Below are 21,178 nucleotides of genomic sequence, written 5' to 3' on the forward strand. Positions count from 1 at the left end.
AAACTATTCAATGACCACTCATGTCCTGTGGACGGGGGCATTGTTATCCTGGAAGAGACCACTCCCACCGGGATAGATCTGCTTCACCATAGGTTGAAGTTTATCCCTCAGAATGGCTGTGTATTTATTGGGATTTACCTTGCCCTCTAAGGGGTTGAGTGGACCTAAACCATGCCATGAAAAATCACCCAACACCCTGTCAGAGCCACCAGAACCCTCATTTACTCAAGTGTTTCCTTTATTTTGGCAGTTACCTGTAGGTCCATATGTAATAATACCACAGTGCCTTGCGAAAGTATTTGGCCCCCTTGAACTTTGCGACCTTTTGCCACATTTCAGGCTTCAAACATAAAGATGTAAAACTGTATTTTTTTGTGAAGAATCAACAACAAGTGGGACACAATCATGAAGTGGAACGACATTTATTGGATATTTCAAACTTTTTTAACAAATCAAAAACTGAAAAATTGGGCGTGCAAAATTATTCAGCCCCCTTAAGTTAATACTTTGTAGCGCCACCTTTTGCTGCGATTACAGCTGTAAGTCGCTTGGGGTATGTCTCTATCAATTTTGCACATCGAGAGACTGACATTTTTTCCCGTTCCTCCTTGCAAAACAGCTCGAGCTCAGTGAGGTTGGATGGAGAGCATTTGTGAACAGCAGTTTTCAGTTCTTTCCACAGATTCTCGATTGGATTCAGGTCTGGACTTTGACTTGGCCATTCTAACACCTGGATATGTTTATTTTTGAACCATTCCATTGAAGATTTTGCTTTATGTTTTTGATCATTGTCTTACTGGAAGACAAATCTCCGTCCCAGTCTCAGGTCTTTTGCAGACTCCATCAGGTTTTCTTCCAGAATGGTCCTGTATTTGGCTCCATCCATCTTCCCATCAATTTTAACCATCTTCCCTGTCCCTGCTGAAGAAAAGCAGGCCCAAACCATGATGCTACCACCACCATGTTTGACAGTGGGGATGGTGTGTTCAGGGTGATGAGCTGTGTTGCTTTTACGCCAAACATAACGTTTTGCATTGTTGCCAAAAAGTTCAATTTTGGTTTCATCTGACCAGAGCACCTTCTTCCACATGTTTGGTGTGTCTCCCAGGTGGCTTGTGGCAAACTTTAAACTACACTTTTTATGGATATCTTTAAGAAATGGCTTTCTTCTTGCCACTCTTCCATAAAGGCCAGATTTGTACAATATACAACTGATTGTTGTCCTATGGACAGAGTCTCCCACCTCAGCTGTAGATCTCTGCAGTTCATCCAGAGTGATCATGGGTCTCTTGGCTGCATCTCTGATCAGTCTTCTCCTTGTATGAGCTGAAAGTTTAGAGGGACGGCCAGGTCTTGGTAGATTTGCAGTGGTCTGATACTCCTTCCATTTCAATATTATCGCTTGCACAGTGCTTCTTGGGATGTTTAAAGCTTGGGAAATCTTTTTGTATCCAAATCCGGCTTTAAACTTCTTCACAACAGTATCTCGGACCTGCCTGTTGTGTTCCTTGTTCTTCATGATGCTCTCTGCGCTTTTAACGGACCTCTGAGACTATCACAGTGCAGGTGCATTTATACGGAGACTTGATTACACACAGGTGGATTGTATTTATCATCATTAGTTATTTAGGTCAACATTGGATCATTCAGAGATCCTCACTGAACTTCTGGAGAGAGTTTGCTGAATAATTTTGCACGCCCAATTTTTCAGTTTTTGATTTGTTAAAAAAGTTTGAAATATCCAATAAATGTCGTTCCACTTCATGATTGTGTCCCACTTCTTGTTGATTCTTCACAAAAAAATACAGTTTTATATCTTTATGTTTGAAGCCTGAAATGTGGCAAAAGGTCGCAAAGTTCAAGGGGTCCGAATACTTTCGCAAGGCACTGTATATGACAGCCACACATAGGTCTACACATATTACTAGATATCACTCTTATAGTCAATGAGACATTGATGCCAATAATCATCATAGTAATGTACTGATGGCTATCATTATTAGTACTGTAAAAGTTTTGATTTAGTACCTAGTTAAAATTTTAGCTTGCAGGAAGTGTACTCTGCTGTTGCCAGGGGCAAGGTGGACAACAGTGTGTTTTTTTTTTTACCTTGTACCCTACCTCACCTATCTTGACAGAGGTAATATCTCCATCAATACTGTAGTACCAGCCTACACTCCCTTGATATTACACCTCTGACTACAAGTTGCTATACCAGAGTGGAGATCTCAGTCCCTGTCCTTCACTACAGCTGAGACCCTGTCCTTCTCTACAGCGGGGAAGTAGGGACTGTGGGTGGAAGATGTGACAGAGGGATGGGTGTGGGAACGACGACAAATAATTACCGCTGTGATTGACACGTCTGGTCAGGGGAGGGAGGGGCCCCATCCCGCCTCATTAGCTGTGTCAATCCCGGGTGGCCGTTTTTCGATGACGATGTCAAACGTGGCGCCTATTAGTGCCACTTATACTGATAAGGTGATACGACTGAGGGTCCTCAATGTCTGCTGCAGTATCTTATTTAAAGCACAGTCGTCAGGTTTACCCCAATCACATTTCCATCCTGGATGTGTTATCGTAGAAAGACAGTTTGACTAAGGAGGCAAGGAGCCATGACTTCTCTCTCTCTCTCTCTCTCTCTGTTTCTCTCTCACTTTGTGAGTGGATGTCACGTGGATGTGACAGTTTATCAGTTTTAACGTCCAGCGTGGTAATGTTGTCACAACAGTGGTGGGCAGTTGATGGGGACGCAATTTAAGGGAGATAATTAAAGGAGACTGGTTTTGTGACCAGTCTGATGTCTGTCAGAATAGCCGTGGGAAGATGTTTGGGGTTGGGGGTGCTGAGAACTTTTTGTTGACTGTGGGGTTGCGGGGATTATTTTTGCCCACGCTACAGACAGCTGTAGCAGCCCGCTAATATAGGGCTAGTAAAGGCCCAGTGCACTACTTTTGTGGAAACATTTATTTTTATATATATACAGCATATATACACTGTCAAAAGTTTCAGAACATCTACTCATTCAAGGGTTTTTCTTTATTTCTACTATTTTCTACATTGTAGAATGATAGTGACAACATCAAAACTATGAAATTGCACATATGGAATGCAGAGGATCATTTCACTAGAGGTACCAGCCTTAGAAATTGCAGCCCAAATAAATGTTTCAGAGTTCAAGTAACAGACACATCTCAACATCAACAGTTCAGAGAAGACTATGAGAATCAGGCCATCATGGTTGAATTGCTGCAAAGAAACCACTGCTAAAGGACACAAATAAGAAAAAGAGACTTGCTTGGCCCAAAGAAACACGAGCAACGGACATTAGACCGGTGGAAATTTGTCCTTTGGTCTGGAGTCCAAATTTGATATTTTTGGTTCCAACCGCAGTGTCTTTGTGAGACGCTGTGTGTGTGAACGGATGATCTCTGCATGTGTATTTCCATCCATTAAGAATGGAGGAGGAGGTGTTATGGTGACAGGGTCTGTGATTTATTTAGAATTCAAGGCTCACTTAACCAGCGTGGCTACCACAACATTCTGCAGCAATACACCATCCTATCTGGTTTGGGCTTTTAATTAAAAAATGTATTTCACCTTTATTTTACCAGGTAGGCCAGTCGAGTTGTCATTTACGTACAGTAAATAACACAATAGAAAAATCTATACACAGTGTGTGCAAATGTATTGAGATTAGGTAGGTAAGGCAATTAATAGGCCATAGTGGCGAAATAATTCCAACTTAGTAGGCTTAGTGGGACTATCATTTGTTTTTCAACAGGACAATGACCCAACACACATCCAGGCTGTGTAAGGGCTATTCTTTACCAAGAAGGAGTGTGATGGAGTGCACAATCCCCCGACCTCAACCAAATTTAGATGGTTTGGGATGAGTCAGACTGCAGAGTAAAGGAAAAGCAGCCATCAAGTACTCAGCATATGTGGGAACTCCTTCAAGACTGTTGGAAAAGAATTCCAGGTGAAGCTGGTTGAGAGAATACCAAGATTGTGCAAAGCTGACATCAAGGCAACGGGTGGCTATTTGAGGAATATATTTAATTTGTTTAACACGTTTTTGGTTACTACATGATTCCATATGGGTTATTTCATACTTTTGATGTCTTGAAAACCCTTGAATGAGTAGGTGTTCTCAAACTTTTGCCCGGTAGTAGATATATTTGTATTAAAATAAAAAAATAAAAAAATTCAGGGGGTGTTGCAGCACCCTCAGCACCCCTACTTCCCGCAGCTATGTCTGTCAAGGGGCATTTTGGGTACTGTTTAGTGCCCAAAAATGAATAAAAAAACATAATGTAATCTGTTTTGGTGGTTGGATTGGCTAGTTTTAGTGTCTGTTTTAGATTTGGTTCTCTATTTCTCCCTAGGTAGCAGGTATCAAAGGCATGCTGATCGCAAACAGGAGGCTAGACAACCAGGTGAAGACCTACATCACCTACAACAAGGGCCGTGATTGGAGGTTACTGCAGGCCCCGGCGACAGACCTGGCTGGCAACGACATCCACTGTATACTGGTGAGTTATACTGATGCTAACGGGGAAGGCTCATCGCTGTGGTAATCAATCATGATCTAAGACTGCCTGAACTCTTTGAGGTGATTTCCCAGACCCAGATTAAGCCTAGTTCAGGAGTTAAATAAGCATACTCAAAAGATAATCTCCATTCAAAGTTTATTTTAGTCCAGGAATATGTGTTCAGCTCCCTTCAAGTTATGTACATCAATGATAACAGTCGTGTTACATCACAGGCTCAAGGAAGTTTGCTTACTCATCTTAGTGGTTGGGGAATTACTTTACTTAATCACATTTAAGCTATGATATCAAGACAACCTGTGTACACACTCCTTGTTCTTTACAGTTAATATTAATTTAGGTGCCCTATCTTTCCTTTTATCCCACGTGAGGCGACTGTAAAGGATAACGATGTAGAGAAATAATTTTGAGACATTAGCAGTAGAGTTCATACTGTTTATTAAAAGCCTAGGGAGGCAATTGTGGGGGCTGCACACCGTGCGCTGAGTGAGCTACAGGTTGAATATGATTGTGCATTTACGTAATATTTTAATTACAGATTCAATTTGATTACCCTGTTAAATCCTGTTTCCCTTGGTGTCCTTACAGCAATGTCATACTATGAATGGGCAGAGATGAAAGAGCAATTTTTTGGGGGGGGGGGTGGCACTGTGAACAGATATAATTGACTTTAGTTGTCGGCTCACCCCTGAGACTTTTTAAGTTATTTGTATTTTTTTGTTTACCCTTTATTTAACTAGGCTAGGTCAGTTAAAGAACAAATTATTATTTACAATGACGGGGGCTGGGGGAAAAAGGAATATAAAAAAAGGGACAAAACACACATCACGACCAGAGACAATACTACACTACATAAAGAGAAACATAAGACCACAATACAGCATGGCAGCAACACATGACAACACAGGATGGTAGCAACACAACATGACAACAACATGGTAGTGTCGTGTCTTTACTGTCATTAAATTAAGACTTTTAGTTTTCATCAAAGATTCTCTGTAATTAGTATTATGCGATTCAACTGATCAATCATGTAACTGTAATTAACTAGGAAGTCGGGGCACCAAGGAAATATTCAGATTACAAAGTTATAATTTTCCGAATATAACTTTTCAGATATTTTCATATCTGATCAATAGTCTTCTGATTAATGAATTCTTCTTTACCTCACGTTAGTCCCATTCCAAACGTCGTAAATTTTTGTTATCTGCACAAACCCAGTCTTCACTATGAGTCATCCATACATCAATTGTCTTAAATCATTTATTTATTAACTAATTAAACAATCACAGAAGTGCACAAACAAACAAACAAAGTAAACATGATTACAAGAAATTATAGGGGAATGTGCCCTAGTGGGCTAAACCGGCATGGCGGCTTGTTGTACAAAAGGGAAGTGGGGTCGACTGAGATAAGACAACACACAGTTGATAATTATAACAATTGAAATGCTAATCCTTTGCACATGAACGCTCACTCATTCGGGAACAATTGCAATCAATATACAGTGGGGAAAAAAGTATTTAGTCAGCCACCAATTGTGCAAGTTCTCCCAAGTTCTCCCATTAGAGAGGCCTGTAATTTTCATCATAGGTAGACTTCAACTATGACAGACAAAATGACCAAAAAAATCCAGAAAATCACATTGTAAAGATTTTTAATGAATTTATTTGCAAATTCTTTGTTCTCTATGAAAATTCACTGTCTCTATACTGTGGCCATGAGGAGATAATCTCCTCCAGGAATTTACGACCTCTCACTGACCACAGTAGCCTGGGTGTAGGAGACAAGGGGAGGGGGGTGGGGCTTTCTGTACCCAAAGATGGCAACGTCATGACAGTAGCAACACAACATGGCAGCAGCACTACATGGTTGCAGCACAAAACATGGTACAAATATTATTGGGCACAGACAACAGCATATAGGGCAAGAAGGTAGAGAACAATACATCACGCAAAGCAGCCACAACTGTCAGTAAATGTGTCCATGATTGAGTCTTTGAATGAAGAGATTGAGATAAAGCTGTCCAGTTTGTGTGTTTGTTGCTGCTCATTCCAGTCGCTAGCTGCAGCGAACTGAAAAGACAAGCGACCCAGGGATATGTGTGCTTTGGGGACCTTTAACAGAATGTGACTGGCAGAACGGGGGTTGTATGTGGAGGATGAGGGCTGCAGTAAATATCTCAGATAGGGGGGTGAGGCATAAGAGGGTTTTATAAATAAGCATCAACCAGTAAGTCTTGTGACGGGTGTACAGAGATGACCCTTTTACAGAGAAGTATAGAGTGCTGTGATGTGTCCTATAAGGAGCATTGGTGGCAAATCTGATGGCCGAATGGTAAAGAGCATCTAGTCGCTCGAGAGCACCCTTACCTGCCGATCTATAAATTACATCCCTGTAATCTAGCATGGGTAGGATGGTCATCTGAATCACGGTTAGTTTGCAGTTGGGGTGAAAGAGGAGCGATTACGATTGAGGAAACCAAGTCTAGGTTTAACTTTAGCCTGCAGCTTTGATGTGTGCTGAGAGAAGGACAGTGTACCGTCTAGCCATACTCCCAAGTACTTGTATGAGGTGACTACCTCAAGCTCTAAACCCTCAGAGGTAGTAATCACACCTGTGGGGAGAGGGGCATCCTTCTTACCAAACCACATGACCTTTGTTTTGGAGGTGTTCAGAACAAGGTTAAGGTTAGAGAAAGCTTGTTGGAGACTAAGAAAACTTTGTGTAGAGTGTTACACAAAATCCAGGGAAGGGTCAGCTGAGTATAAGACTGTATCATCAGCATATAAGTGGATGAGAGAGCTTCCTACTGCCTGAGCTATGTTGTTATTATAAATTGAGAAGAGCGTGGGTTCTAGGATCGAGCCTTGGGGTACTCCCTTGGTGACAGGCAGTGGCTGAGACCGCAGATGTTTTGACTTTATACACTGCACTCTTTGAGAGAGGTAGTTAGCAAACCAAGAATGGAAGGGTCTACCGTATGAAAAGCTTTGGCCAAATCAATAAAAATAGCAGCACAGCATTGCTTAGAATCAAGGACAATAGTGACATCATTGAGGACCTTTAAGGTTGCGGAAACCAGATTGCATACCCGAGAGAATACTATACACATCAAGAAAGACAGTCAGTTGATTATTGGCAAGTTTTAACAACACTTTTGATAAACAGGGCAAAATTGAAAAAAGTATATAACAGGATCAGCTTGATCACCCCCTTTAATTAAAAGTGCACCGTGGCTGCCTTCCAAACAATGGGAACCTCCCCAGAGAGGAGAGACAGGTTAAACATGTCAAAGATAGCCTTGGTGATGATAGGGACACCAACCTAAAAAAAGAAAGGGTCTAAACCATCTGACCTAGATTATTTTTTGGGGTCAAGTTTAAGGAGCTCCTTTTGCTCCTTGGACTCAGTGACTGCCTTCAGGGAGAAACATTGTAGGGGGCAGGGGAAAAAGAGGGAGGACTGGGACTGGGGATCCTAGAAATGGGTCCCGAATGGACGGGAGATTCCGGCAGCGCTGGACAGGCTGGAGACTCCGGCAGCGGCGGACATGCGGGAGACTCCGGCAGTGCCGGACAGGTGGAAGGCTCCGGCAGCGCCTGACAGGCGGGAGACTACGGCAGCGCCGGACAGGCGGGAGACTCCAGCTGCTCCGGAGTGAAGAGCGACTCTGGCATCGCCTGGCTGACTGATGGCTCTGGCAGCTCCTAGCTGGCTGACGGCTCTGGATGCTCCTGGCTTGCTGGCAGCTCTGGAGGCTCCTGGCTGACTGGCGTCTCTGGTGGCTCCGGTGGCTCAGGACAGACTGGCGGCTCTGGCGGCTCAGAACAGACTGGCGGCTGTGGCGGCTCAGGACACACTGGCGGCTGTGGCGGCTCAGGACAAACTGGCGGCTCTAGTGGCTCAGGACAGACTGGCGGCTCTGGCGGCTCAGAACAGACTGGCGGCTGTGGCGGCTCAGGACACACTGGCGGCTGTGGCGGCTCAGAACAGACTGGCGGCTCTAGTGGCTCAGGACAGACTGGCGGCTCTGGCGGCTCAGGACAGACTGGCGGCTCTGGCGGCTCAGGACAGACGGGAGACTATGGCGGCTCAGGACAGTCGGGAGAGTCTGGCGGCTCAGGACAGACGGGAGACTCTGGCGGCTCAGGACAGACTGGCGGCTCTGGCGGCTCAGGACAGACGGGAGACTCTGGGGACTCAGGACAGACGGAAGACTCTGGGGGCTCAGGACAGACGGAAGACTCTGGGGGCTTAGGACAGACGGAAGACTCTGGCAGCGCTGGAGAGGAGGAAGGCTCTGGCAGTGCTGGACAGGCGGGAGCACCTGTAGGCAGAAGACGGAGAGACAGCCTGGTGCTGGGGGCTGCCATCGGAGGGCTGGTGCATGGAGGTGGCACTGGATAGACTGGACCGTACAAGCGCACTGGAGCTCTTGAGCACCGAGCCTGCCCAACCTTACCTGGTTGAATGCTCCCGGTAGCCAGGCCAGTGCGGCGAGGTTGAATAGCCCGCGCTTGGCTGTGCTGGCGAACCGGGGACACCATGCGTAAGGCTGGTGCCATGTACGCCGGCCCAAGGAGACGCACTGGAGACCAGATGCGTAGAGCCGGCTTCGATGCCCGCTCTAGCCCGGCCGATACGAGGAGCTGGAATGTACCGCATCGGGCTATGCACCGTGTGCGCTCCAAAGCATAACACGGTGCATGCCCGGTCCCTCTCGCTCTCCGGTAAGCATGGGAAGTTGGCGCACGTCTCATACCTGGCTTCGCCACACTCCCCGTGTCCCTCCCCCCAAGAAATGTTTGGGGCTGCCTCTTGGGCTTTCAGCCGCTTTGCCGTGCTAGCACCTCATAATGCCGCCTCTCTGCTTTCGCCTTCCCCAGCTCTGCATTGGGGCGGCGATATTCCCCTGGCTGTTCCCAAGGTTCTTTACCGTCTAGAATCTCCTCCCAAGTCCATTTCTCCAAGTATCGCTGCCTCTCCTGCTGCTGCTGCCTGTTACCACGCTGCTTGGTCCTTGGTTGGTGGGTGTTTCTGTAACGGCAGATCTCCTCTTTGTCTGAAGAGGAGTAAGGATCGGACCAAGATGCAGCGTGTTCATGACGATATTTTAATACAGACAAAATTAACACTTGAACAAAAACACTCAACGACAACGTAAAATCTACAAAACCCGAAACAGGACCGTGTGGCGACAAACACACACACGGAAACAAACACCCAGAAACCAACAGTGAAACCCAGGCTACCTAAGTATTATTCTCAATCAGAGACAACTAACGACACCTGCCTCTGATTGAGAACCATACTAGGCCGAAACAGAAACCAAAATAAACTGCCCACCCCAACTCACGCCCTGACCATACTAAATAAAGACAAAACAAAGGAAATAAAGGTCAGAATGTGAAAGCATTGCTGAGTCAAATAGGAATCCTGACTTAATGAAGTGGTGATTAAAGAGCTATGTACTTCTTGTCAGTAACAACCACATCATCAACATTAAGGGACAAGGCAGCTGTGAGGAGGAGGGTTTATTCTCCAGGTCTTTAACTGTTTTCCAGAACTTCTTGGGGTTAGACCCACAGAGAGAGAACTGCTGCTTAAAATAATCAACTTTGGCCTTCCGGATAGAGTGCACTTATTTATCATTTAGCTGAACATGAGCCTGTCAGCCTTTCACCAAATGTAATAAGTGTCTTCAACAACCACTGAATAGCATTTCGCTACATTTAATAAATATTACTACAAATATTTTTTCATTAAATCACAAGTGCAATATAGGAAAACACAGCTTAGCCTTTTGTTAATCCACCTGTCGTGTCAGATTTTGAAATTATGATTTACAGCGAAAGCAATCCAAGTGTTTGTGTAAGTTTATCGATCGCACGACAAAATATTAAGTACACTAAGTATACATCAGGAAGCTTGGTCACGAAAATCAGAAAAGCAATCAAATTAATCGTTTACCTTTGATGATCTTCGGATGTTTTCACTCACGAGACTCCCAGTTACCCAACAAATGTTCCTTTTGTTCCGTAAAGATTATTTTATATCCAAAATACCTCCGTTTGTTTGTCGCGTTATGTTCAGAAATCCACAGGAAAGAGTGGTCACGACAACGCAGATGAAAATTACAAATAGTTTCCATAATGTCCACAGAAACATGTCAAACGTTTTTTATAATCAATCCTCAGGTTGTTTTTAAAATATGTAATCGATAATATATCAACCGCAAATGTCTTTCACAGTAGGAGAGGGAAAAGCAATACCTATCAAAACTCTGTTGCGCGAGCAAAACTCATGTGACCACTTGACGCGATGTTATCGTTATGGCTCATTTTTCAAAATAAAAGCCTGAAACTATGTCTGAAGACTGTTGACACCTTGCGTAAGAGATAGGAAAAGGAATCTGGGTCATATCCCTTTAAATCCATCAAAGGGAGGCTATGGAACAGTTTTCAAAATAGAAGCCACTTCCTGTTTTGATTTTCTTCAGGGTGTTGCCTGCAATATCAGTTCTGTTATACCCACAGACAATATTTTGACAGTTCTGTAAACTTTAGAGTGTTTTCTATCCAATACTGATAATAATATGCATATATTAGCAACTGAGACTGAGGAGCTGGCCGTTTGCAATGGGCACCTTTTCATCCAAGCTACTCAATACTGCCCCTGCAGCCATAAAAGTTAACAATACCACTGAAAAAAAATGAAGTTCCAAGCGTCTTCAACAGAGGGGATCAAGCTGATTCTATTCCAATTTACAGAGGCCAGGTCATGAAGGAAGGCTTGCTCATTAAAGTTTTTTAGCAAGCAGCTATAACAAATCAGAACAGGTCGTTTCACTAGGCAGCCTTTACGAACACTGGCTGTAAAACAGTAATCACTAAGATCATTACAGAAAACAGCAGACTGATACCTATCTTTATTATTTGTGAGGATAACATCGTGGAGAGTAGCCTTTTCTGTGTATTTGGAGTCATACCCTGTGGGATTGGTAATAATCTGAGAAAGATTTGCCGCGCCCCATTGCTTTAGGCCTTGGTCAGGTGATTTAAGCATGTCCCAGTTTAGGTCACCTAGCAGAACAAATACAGACTTAGTGTAAGGGGCCAGGAGAGAGTTTAGGGCAGGTAGGTACAGGCCAGAGCTGATGGAGGACGATGACAGTCAACAAAGAGCTCTTAATGCTTAAAACCAGCAATTGAAATTGTTTGGGGACAGACTTGGTGGAGACATCCGAGCACTGAAGGTGATCCTTGGTAAAGATATCCACTCCCCAACCTTTGGAAGATCTGTCTTGCCTGCAAAAGGTCTTAACCAGAAAAGTTAACATCAGTATTCAAAACACTCTTCCTTAACCACGTCTCAGTAATGACCAACACATCTGGATTGGAGCTGTGAACCCATACTTTCAATTGATCCATTTTAGGTAATAAGCTTCTAGTGTTAATGTGCAGAAAACACAGGCTTTTACGAGAGCAGAAATCAGTGAAGCAGATATCAGAGCACAAGTCAGAATTGGGGCTAGCAACAGTGCACGTTTCCAGATATCATCAGCAGTAGTAATACAATCAAGGCACGGCAGAGGACAGGGAGAGCTCTGCAGCGTTTATTTATAACGTTTGATGGCAACAAGATCATATTGTACAGAAATTTAAATCAAATAACATGAATACAAAGCCGGCGAGAGGTGCTCAGATTAGGATGGGAGGCCAAAAGTCTGTGTAACCAATAGACAGTCAGAGTCCCGAGTGTGGGAACAAACACAGTCTGTCCCACGGTTGGGCAAACAAGAACGTTCATAGTCAACAAAGCGTGCAGGAGCCATGAGGCAAATATCAAAATAGCAAAATGCACAAGAAAGAAAATATAATGACTTGGGGCTAGCCATTGTAAATTCAGAGTCACTCGCCCCAACAGTACGTGTGTGGCGGGGGTACCTGTACCAGACAGGGGAGACAGGCCAGGGCAGACAGTGAACAGATTGCCAGAAAGAATCCAAGCAGCAGTGCAGCAGACAATGGGAGTAGGTGTCACACCCACTTGGGAGAATATTTTATTTCTGTAGGCGGATTTCTTGTAGAAATGTCAGTGGATGGTCTCTGAACAGCGAGAGGGGGTGTCAAAGGCCTCGGAATTTGGACGGGGTATACTGTGAGACTCCTGCCATTTATTGGGCTCGAAGGCTTCGACACCTCTCACTTCACACATCCGTGCTAATTGAAGCTGTATCTGGTCTGTCTCAGTCCCAGGGCGGATGGTGTCCTCAGGTCTCTGCTGTTTGTTTACCAGGGCACTCTCTGTATAACTTGGAAAAATGAATCCTTGGTCGTGGTAACCCTTCCAGGAAATTTGGTGCAAAACTAGATTCTAGGTTTGAAGTTTTGAATCGGGAGTGAAGGTTATGCTGTGGAGGGCAGCATCCTGTATATGTCCCTGACGAAATATCCAAGTTTGTCTAACTCCAAATCTACCTTTTTGTAAAAAAACATGTTTAAAAATGTGAGAGCTCACATGTAGCTGTGTCTCCCTCTCTCTCCTTCTCTCCCTTGACTTAATGATTTTATGTATAGACCCTCCCTGTATTAATGACTGATAACGACAATTAAGACAAACTATGGAGAGGCAGCATGTTTTGTTTTGGTCACAAAATATTGTTTTTTTGTATAGCTAACTGCCTATGTTAGCATTGTTATTAGCATTTGGTGTAAATGTAACTCACTGGAAGACTTCAGAATCAAAAGGATTCTATTAGGCATTATCTTCAGGCTTTCTGAGATGAAAGCTTAATAAAGACAGCATGGCAGCTTTTCTTTTCCTTATCTCAAGGACCTTCTCTTGAAATAAAAAAGCATATGCTTTGTACACCTTTAAAGGTCCTTTAGTGTTCTATGTAACATTGGGGATTTGATTGACCAGTGTATAAGTGTATAATGACTTCGTCAAATATAATGGACTGTCTGTCATTTCTCAGCCCTTCTGTTCGCTCCATCTCCAACTGCAGACGTCTGAAAACCCCTACCTGTCAGGCAGCATATCAACCAAGGCCTCAGCACCGGGAATCATAGTGGCCACAGGTGAGAGAATACAGAATGAACATTTGATAGATAAGATTAGATTACCTTATTGTCCACGTATGTGAAAATTCATTTGGCTGAATAGAAAGACATCTATTAAATTTAGGTAATGGTACAAAAGAAGAACAGCTGTCTATCTTTTCCAGGTCAGTTCTGAAAATCCATTTGATTGTGAAAATTATGATGATTATCCAATCCATAACATTACTGATAGACACACTATAGCACTTCAGATGTTGTCCTTACTCACAGATATTTTGGTGATGCAAAGTTTATTTAAGTAGGCCAGTGCAGACTGAGGACACATGACACAGCAGATTATGTTTATGCGAGTGTGTGTTCAGGTAGCTCTGCACAACCCTCTGCTTTGGCCCAGGTCATCACTCGCCCCGACGCCCTCACACACACACACACACACACACACACACACACACACACACACAGCTGGTGCAGAGATCAGGTGGTGACCCTGAAACACGATGTAGCTCAAAACTCACGCCTGACACTGAACAGTGGTTGGGGGATATCACAAGGCATCAACAAAGTGGAGAGATATGCTCAGAGATTAACATGTTACATCATTGCTTAAGAAAAACTGAGCAATATCAAATCAAAGTTTATTTGTCACATGTTACAGTGAAATGCTTACTTACAGGCTCTAACCAACAGTGCAATTTCTAAAAATAAAGATATGGGGCGAACAATAGATAAGTAAAGAAATAAAAACAACTGTAAAAAGCCAGTGAAAAACAATAGTTGCGAGGCTATATACAGTAGCGAGGCTATAACTGTAGCGAGTTCATATGCAGTCATCGGTTAGTCGGGTTGATTGAGGTTGTATGTATATGAAGATATGGTTAAAGTGACGATGCATATATGAAAAACAAAGAATAGCAGTAGCGTAGAAGAGGGGTTGGCGGGTGGTGGGTGGCGGGACACAATGCAGATAGCCCGGGTAGCCAATGTGTGGGGGCACCGGATAGTCAGGCTAATTGAGGTAGTATGTACATGAATGTATAGTTAAAATGACTATACATATATGATAAACTGAGAGTAGCAGCAACGTAAAAGAGGGGTTGGGGGGGCACACAATGCAAATAGTCCGGGGAGCCATTTGATTACCTGTTCAGGAGTCTTATGGCTTGGGGGTAAAAACTGTTGAGAAGCCTTTTTGTCCTAGACTTGGCACTCCGATACCGCTTGCCATGCGGTAGTAGATGGAAATGTCTATGACTGGGGTGGCTGGAGTCTTTGACAATTTTTAGGGCCAGACACCTCCTGGTGTAGAGTTCCTGGATGGCAGGCAGCTTAGCCTGTGTAGTGCCTTGCGGTCGGAGGCCGAACAGTTGCCATACCAGGCAGTGAAGCAACCAAGTCAGGATGCGCTCGATGTTGCAGCTGTAGAACCTTTTGAGGATCTGAGGACCCATGCAAATCTTTTTAGTTTCCTGAGGAGGAATAGGCTTTGTCATGACCTCTTCATGACTGTCTTGGTGTGTTTGGACCATCATAGTTTGTTGGTGATGTGTACACCAAGGAAATTGAAGCTCTGCTGCACTACAGCCCAGTCGATGAGAATGGGGGCGTGCTCGGTCCTCCTTTTCCTGTAGTCTACAATCATCTCCTTACTCTTGGTTACGTTGAGGGATAGGTTGTTATTCTGGCACCACCCGGCCAGGTCTCTGACCTCCTCCCTATAGGCTGTCTCATCGTTGTCGGTGATCAGGCCTACCACTGTTGTGTCGTCTGCAAACTTAATGATGGTGTTGGAGTTGTGCCTGGCCACGCGGTTATGGGTGAACAGGGAGTACAGGAGGGGACTCAGCATGCACCCCTGAGGGTCTCCAAGGTTGAGGATCAGCGTGGCAGATGTGTTGCTACCTACCCTCACCAATTGGAGGTGGCCCGTCAAGAAGTCCAGGATCCAGTTGCAGAGGGAGGTGTTTAGTCCCAGGATCCTTAGCTTAGTGATGAGCTATGAAAGTACTATGATGTTGAACGCTGAGCTGTAGTCAATGAATAGCATTCTCACGTAGGTGTTCATTTTTTCCAGGTGCGAAAGAGCATTGTGGAGTGCAATAGAGATTGCATCATCTGATCTTTTTTGGGTGGTGTGCAAATTGGAGTGGTTCTAGGGTTGCTGGGATAATGGTGTTGATGTGAGCTATTACCAGCCTTTCAAAGCATTTCGTGGTTACGGACATGAGTGCTACGGGTCTGTAGTCATTTAGGCAAGTTTCCTTCGTGTTCTTGGGTACAGGGACTATGGTGGTCTGCTTGAAACATGTTGGCATTACAGACTCAATCAGGGACATGTTGAAAATGTCAGTGAAGACACCTGCCAGTTGGTCAGCACATGCCCGGAGCACACGTCATGGTAATCCATCTGGCCCCACAGCCTTGTGTATGTTGACCTGTTTAAAGGTCTTACTCACGCTGTGCTTCCCTTTGTAGTCTGCAATACTTTGCAAGCCCTGCCAAATAAAACGAGTGTCAGAGCCGGTGTAGTACGATTCAATCTTAGCCCTGTATTGACGCTTTTCCTGTTTGATGGTTTCTTGTAAGTTTCCGGGTTAGAGTCCCGCACCTTGAAAGCGGCAGCTCTACCCTTTAGCTCAGTGCGAATGTTGCCTGTAATCCATGGCTTCTGGTTGGGGTATGTACATACAGTCACTGTGGGGACGACGTCCTCGATGCACTTATTGATAAAGCCAGTGACCGATGTGGTGTACTCCTCAATGCCATCGGAAGAATCCCGAAACATGTTCCAGTCTGTGATAGCAAAGCAGTCCTGTAGTTTAGCATCTGCTTCATCTGACCACTTTTTTACAGACCGAGTCACTGGTGCTTCCTGCTTTATTTTTTGCATGTAAGCAGGAATCAGGAGGATAGAATTGTGGTTGGATTTACCAAATGGAGGGTGAGGGAGAGCTTTGTACGCGTCTCTGTGTGTGGAGTACAGGTGATCTAGAATGTTTTCCCGCTGGTTGCACATTTAACATGTTGATAGAAATGAAGTAGAACTGATTTAAGTTTCTCTGCATTAAAGTCTGCGGCCACTAGGAGCTCCGCCTCTGGTTGAGCGTTTTCCTGTTTGCTGAATTCCTTATACAGTTGACTGAGTGCGGTCTTAGTGCATGCATCTGTCTGTAGTGGTAAATAAACAGCCACGAGTGTATAGCTGAAAACTCTCTAGGCAAATAGTGTGGTCTGCATTTTAAAATGTTTTATCATTGCTTAAGAAAAACTGAGCAATATCCATCCAATCATGAATGGTTGTTCTTCTCCTCTCTGCATCTATTCTTCATTGTAATTTACACCATCTTCATATTTTCAGCATCATTTGAATATTTAACTAATGCTTTGTTCCATTTTTATCACAGGGAATATTGGGTCTGAGCTGTCGTACAATAACGTTGGAATGTTCATCTCATCTGATGCTGGTAACAACTGGAGACATGTGAGTTTGGACTGAATTTGGGGGTAAAACCTAAGTTATTCTAATCATATATTTGAATGTTGTAGTTTGGAAAATATATTTTTTTGGACTGCTGGTTCTGCCTTTTGATCTTGAGGTGTTATGAAACTCTCAGTGTTCAGCTAGATGTGTACAAATGGTAACTGTATGTAAATCATATATTATATTGAATGGGCTGTGTGTCCTGTTTCAGATATTCGAGGAGGAACACAATGTCTGGTTTCTGGATAAAGGAGGGGCCCTTGTCGCTGTGAAACAACCAACCGTCCCCACTAGGCATTTACAGTAGGTTTATATCTAGTTCAGTGTTGGTATATCTGATAACTGGTTGTAACATGTTAGTACTTCTATTGATGTCAAGAAAACTTTTTTAATTTCACTTTATATATGATTAAACGTATGCAATAAAGATGCAAACATGTTGTCAAAAATCTAAATTGGGGGAAAGTGTTTTTCTTCACGTAGTCCCCCTTTTAGTACTTTACACTGACCATCCTATTCTAAATTGGAGTGCCTACGTTTTGCCTCAGTGAAGACCAACTCAACTGAAACCACATCTCTCTTCTTCTTATATCACTTTAGGAAAACATTTAGAAATTACTTTTAGCACCAGTCAAGTGTGGAGGATTCCTTCCTTCCTGGTTGTGTCTCCTAGATGATTTAAGTGCACTAGTGGAGGAAAGGAACACAGTAGAAGCCCTCATATCAGACCAGTTTTGAAATAGTATTTTTTTCTTTCAGTGTTTAATTGAGACATTTAATTGTCTAGAGGGCCAGATGGGTGGGGGTTGCGCTTTTGGGCCAATTCCATTGGATCCATTAGGCCAGGTAATGGCAACTAAAGTATTTGAAAGATAAATACTATTTGAACCCAGGCAAGCGCTGTAGAACCCAATCGTGTCTCTCTCTCTTTCGCTCTTCAGAGCTAGGAGTAACAGAACATTTCCTGGCCCTGGTGTCCTCCTAATAGATGTGCATCAATACTTTGTCTGTTGTCTGAACTTTTAACCAGATGAAGGCATGCTGGCCCATGGAGGTTGGGATGGAAGCTGCAACAAGGGGGCTGCAGCTTCTTGTATCCTAGTGCAAGAGTCTGCCTTGTTGAGTGTTGTTCCCAACCTTGTCACACACAGTACTCCAGTGTTCTCACATCTGAAGTGATGTTGATGAGATGTCAGAATCAATAGAGAACAGGCCCAGAGGATGAAAGTTACCCATTCTCTTTTTCTTTTTTTTATTTGTCTCCCCACACCTCTCTGCCCCTGTTTTGTAGTCGTTAGAACATGAAACGGTTCTATTCTGGTATGTTTTGTGTGTTGTGTTTTTTCTTCTACATCACCGTCGCTGTAGACTGTCAGTAAACTCAAGACTTTGAGTTTTCTCTTCAAGTTGTTATGCCTCCACGCTTTGATAGTCAAACACAGTTCTGTTGTTTTATTCTTCTTCTATTCAGCAGAACGTGTACTAATTGTAGTCAATTAGATACAACCTGAAATTCAGCGGGTGACTGTCTATGGAGACTATTCACTCCACTGATCTTGAGAGAGCATCACCCTGATAGCATCAGGGCTAGAATTCAGAGTAGTAATACTAATCCAGGATCAGATTCCACCGGTCCGTATAATCACATTCAATGTGATCTAAAAGGTAAAACTGATCCTAGATCAGCACTCCAAGTCAGAATGATAAATATTGACCTTCTTGTTACCGCCAGTCTGAGATGTGAATGGTTGCAGCCCAAATGACACCCTTTTTCCTAGTAGGCTTCACTACTTTAGACCAGAGGCCTGTAGACCCTGGGTGCCATTTGGGATTCATTCAATGTGTTATTGTGTTGTTACTCTGTTACAGAATCAGTTTTGATGAAGGGCGTCAGTGGACCAGACACAGCTTCTCCTTGGTGCCTCTGTTCGTGGACGGGATGCTGGTGGAGGCAGGAACAGAGAACCAGATCATGACGTGAGTCTGGACAATAGAGTAATTGAGGGATGACCTGCAGTGATGAATGATCTAGAGACGGGGGGATGACGTTCTTTTGTCCTCCATAGGAAGTCTTAGATGGAGAAAAGGAGGGAGGACGTGTTTAATCTTTCTGTCTTCCATTGTTTTGGGACTCTGTTCCTTTTGGTGAAAGGGAAGGGGATGCAGGGATGAGATGGATGACATAATGTGTCTCTCCATCTTGTTCTCTTGGGAACCATGATCCTCTTGGAGGGAAGATATGAGGGGATGGGGAGGAATTTTAATTCAACGATTGCTGATGTCTCATCTTTATTAACAGACGTTTAAATGGGAAAAAATATTTGATTCGTAAGGGTTGTCAGTCTGTTAGCTTAGGACTGAATGCCCCATTGGTGAAACCTTGTAGCGCTGACAACCCTTGTCGAGTTATATTAACTTATGTATCCATCCTTTGGTTTCTCAAGGTTTTTTGGACATTTCAGCCATAGGTCTGAGTGGCAGCTTATCAAGATAGACTACAAGTCCATCTTCAACAGGAAATGTACAGAAGGAGACTATCAGACGTGGCACCTTCACAACAAGGTAATACCTCTTAAACAGGAAGTCAGTCAACTTATCAATATGTGTCCTTATTACTTAATAACAATGTATTTACATGCTAGTTAGGGACTGTACGTTATATATAATGACAATACTTGGAGAAAATCGGACCTCTCTGAAAAGAAAATGGATGGTCCTTCCTTCAGTAAAATATATTTATACCCAACCCTCCCCTAATGATAAAAAAAAGTGACCCTCCCCTATACCCCAAATAATAATGAAAACATCAAGTGGATAGCAGAGAATATGCCTACCATTTAGCTTCACTCCTAGGACAGACCAGAGCTTTTGATATGCAGTTTTAGAAACCGTTCTTCATTTTATTAGATGGCAAAGTAGCTAGAAAGTTGTGGGTTCAAAGACCACCGCGGACAAGGGTAGTGGTGAAAATATATCAATTATAACAAAAGCACTGCAGGAATCTATCATCTTATTTGCATCCCCCAAAATAGCCTTTTATTAACACATTTCATGCAATTCTACATAATTTGACATGACTGGAGACAGGCAGAATCTTTTTTAATATGAAAATAGAGCATGACGACGAATGAGCACAGTGCTAAAGTTGTCTATCAACTGTAAAAAGTGAGCACAACAGAACCAGTTACAACTGAAGTACATGATCATCAATTCATTTGAGAAAAAGCCATTAGTTGTTTAACACAGCAAAAAAAAATGTTTAATTGGGAATCTATAATTTTAGATTTTAGGCAGGCAGACGACAGGTCAAGGCAGGTAGGTGTTGATAATCCAGAGTAGAGGCCAGGACGACAGGCAGGTTCAGGGACAGGCAGAGTGGTCAGGTGGGCGGGTACAGGTTCAGGACAGGCAAGGGTCAAAAACCAGGAGGATGAGGAAAAAGAGATACTTGGGAAAAACAGGAGCTGAGACAAAATGCTGGTAGGCGTGAACAAACAAGACGAACTGGCAACAGACAGACAGAAAACACAGGTATAAATATCCAGAGGATAAGTGGGAAGATGGGCGACACCTGGAGGGGGTGGAGACAAGCACAAGGACAGGTGAAACAGATCAGGACGTGACAGATAGTGTTGCTGCAAAATAGTTTTGTGTAGATTGTGATTAAGGCATGGGAGTATAAGAGCATCTGCTAGTCTAAATGAACAAACTAGGCATGCGTATTGTAGCTCACCACATGATCCTCAAACCAAAGACTAGCCAAACTCGTGTTTCTATTTTATTTCATTTAATACCGCCTTAATGCGAAATGTACTGTCTAGGCATGTTGTTGAAATGCTGTGCACCCCTGCCAGCCTGTAGCATGTCACAAATGTTTCTCAATTGATTTCTTAAATGTCAGGCTATAGCCTGGAAAAAATAATACTAAAATAGTACATTTTTGTACCTTCGTAGGCTACCTGGCTTGCTCCTGACTGATTTTGAGTTATTATGTTGTTTTATAACCTGTTGAAATGTCGAACGTCAATTGATAATGACAGAATCACACATTACTTCTCAAGCAAAGTACATTTCTTGTCTCC

General features: G+C 43.5%; 1 protein-coding gene across 1 annotated transcript in view; it reads left to right on the forward strand.

Annotated features, from left to right (window-relative positions):
* LOC110485785 (VPS10 domain-containing receptor SorCS3) overlaps positions 1–21,178 on the forward strand; it is a 213,159-nt gene that overhangs the window by 167,102 nt on the left and 24,879 nt on the right. Inside the window, exons 10-15 of the mRNA XM_021556952.2 lie at positions 4,386–4,532; positions 13,534–13,636; positions 17,020–17,096; positions 17,308–17,399; positions 18,966–19,073; positions 19,541–19,658. Coding sequence (XP_021412627.2) covers positions 4,386–4,532; positions 13,534–13,636; positions 17,020–17,096; positions 17,308–17,399; positions 18,966–19,073; positions 19,541–19,658 — 645 coding nt within the window. The remainder of the gene's footprint in view (positions 1–4,385; positions 4,533–13,533; positions 13,637–17,019; positions 17,097–17,307; positions 17,400–18,965; positions 19,074–19,540; positions 19,659–21,178) is intronic.

This window comes from Oncorhynchus mykiss, chromosome 13 (assembly GCF_013265735.2).
Source record: "Oncorhynchus mykiss isolate Arlee chromosome 13, USDA_OmykA_1.1, whole genome shotgun sequence".
Taxonomy (NCBI): Eukaryota; Metazoa; Chordata; class Actinopteri; order Salmoniformes; family Salmonidae; genus Oncorhynchus; species Oncorhynchus mykiss.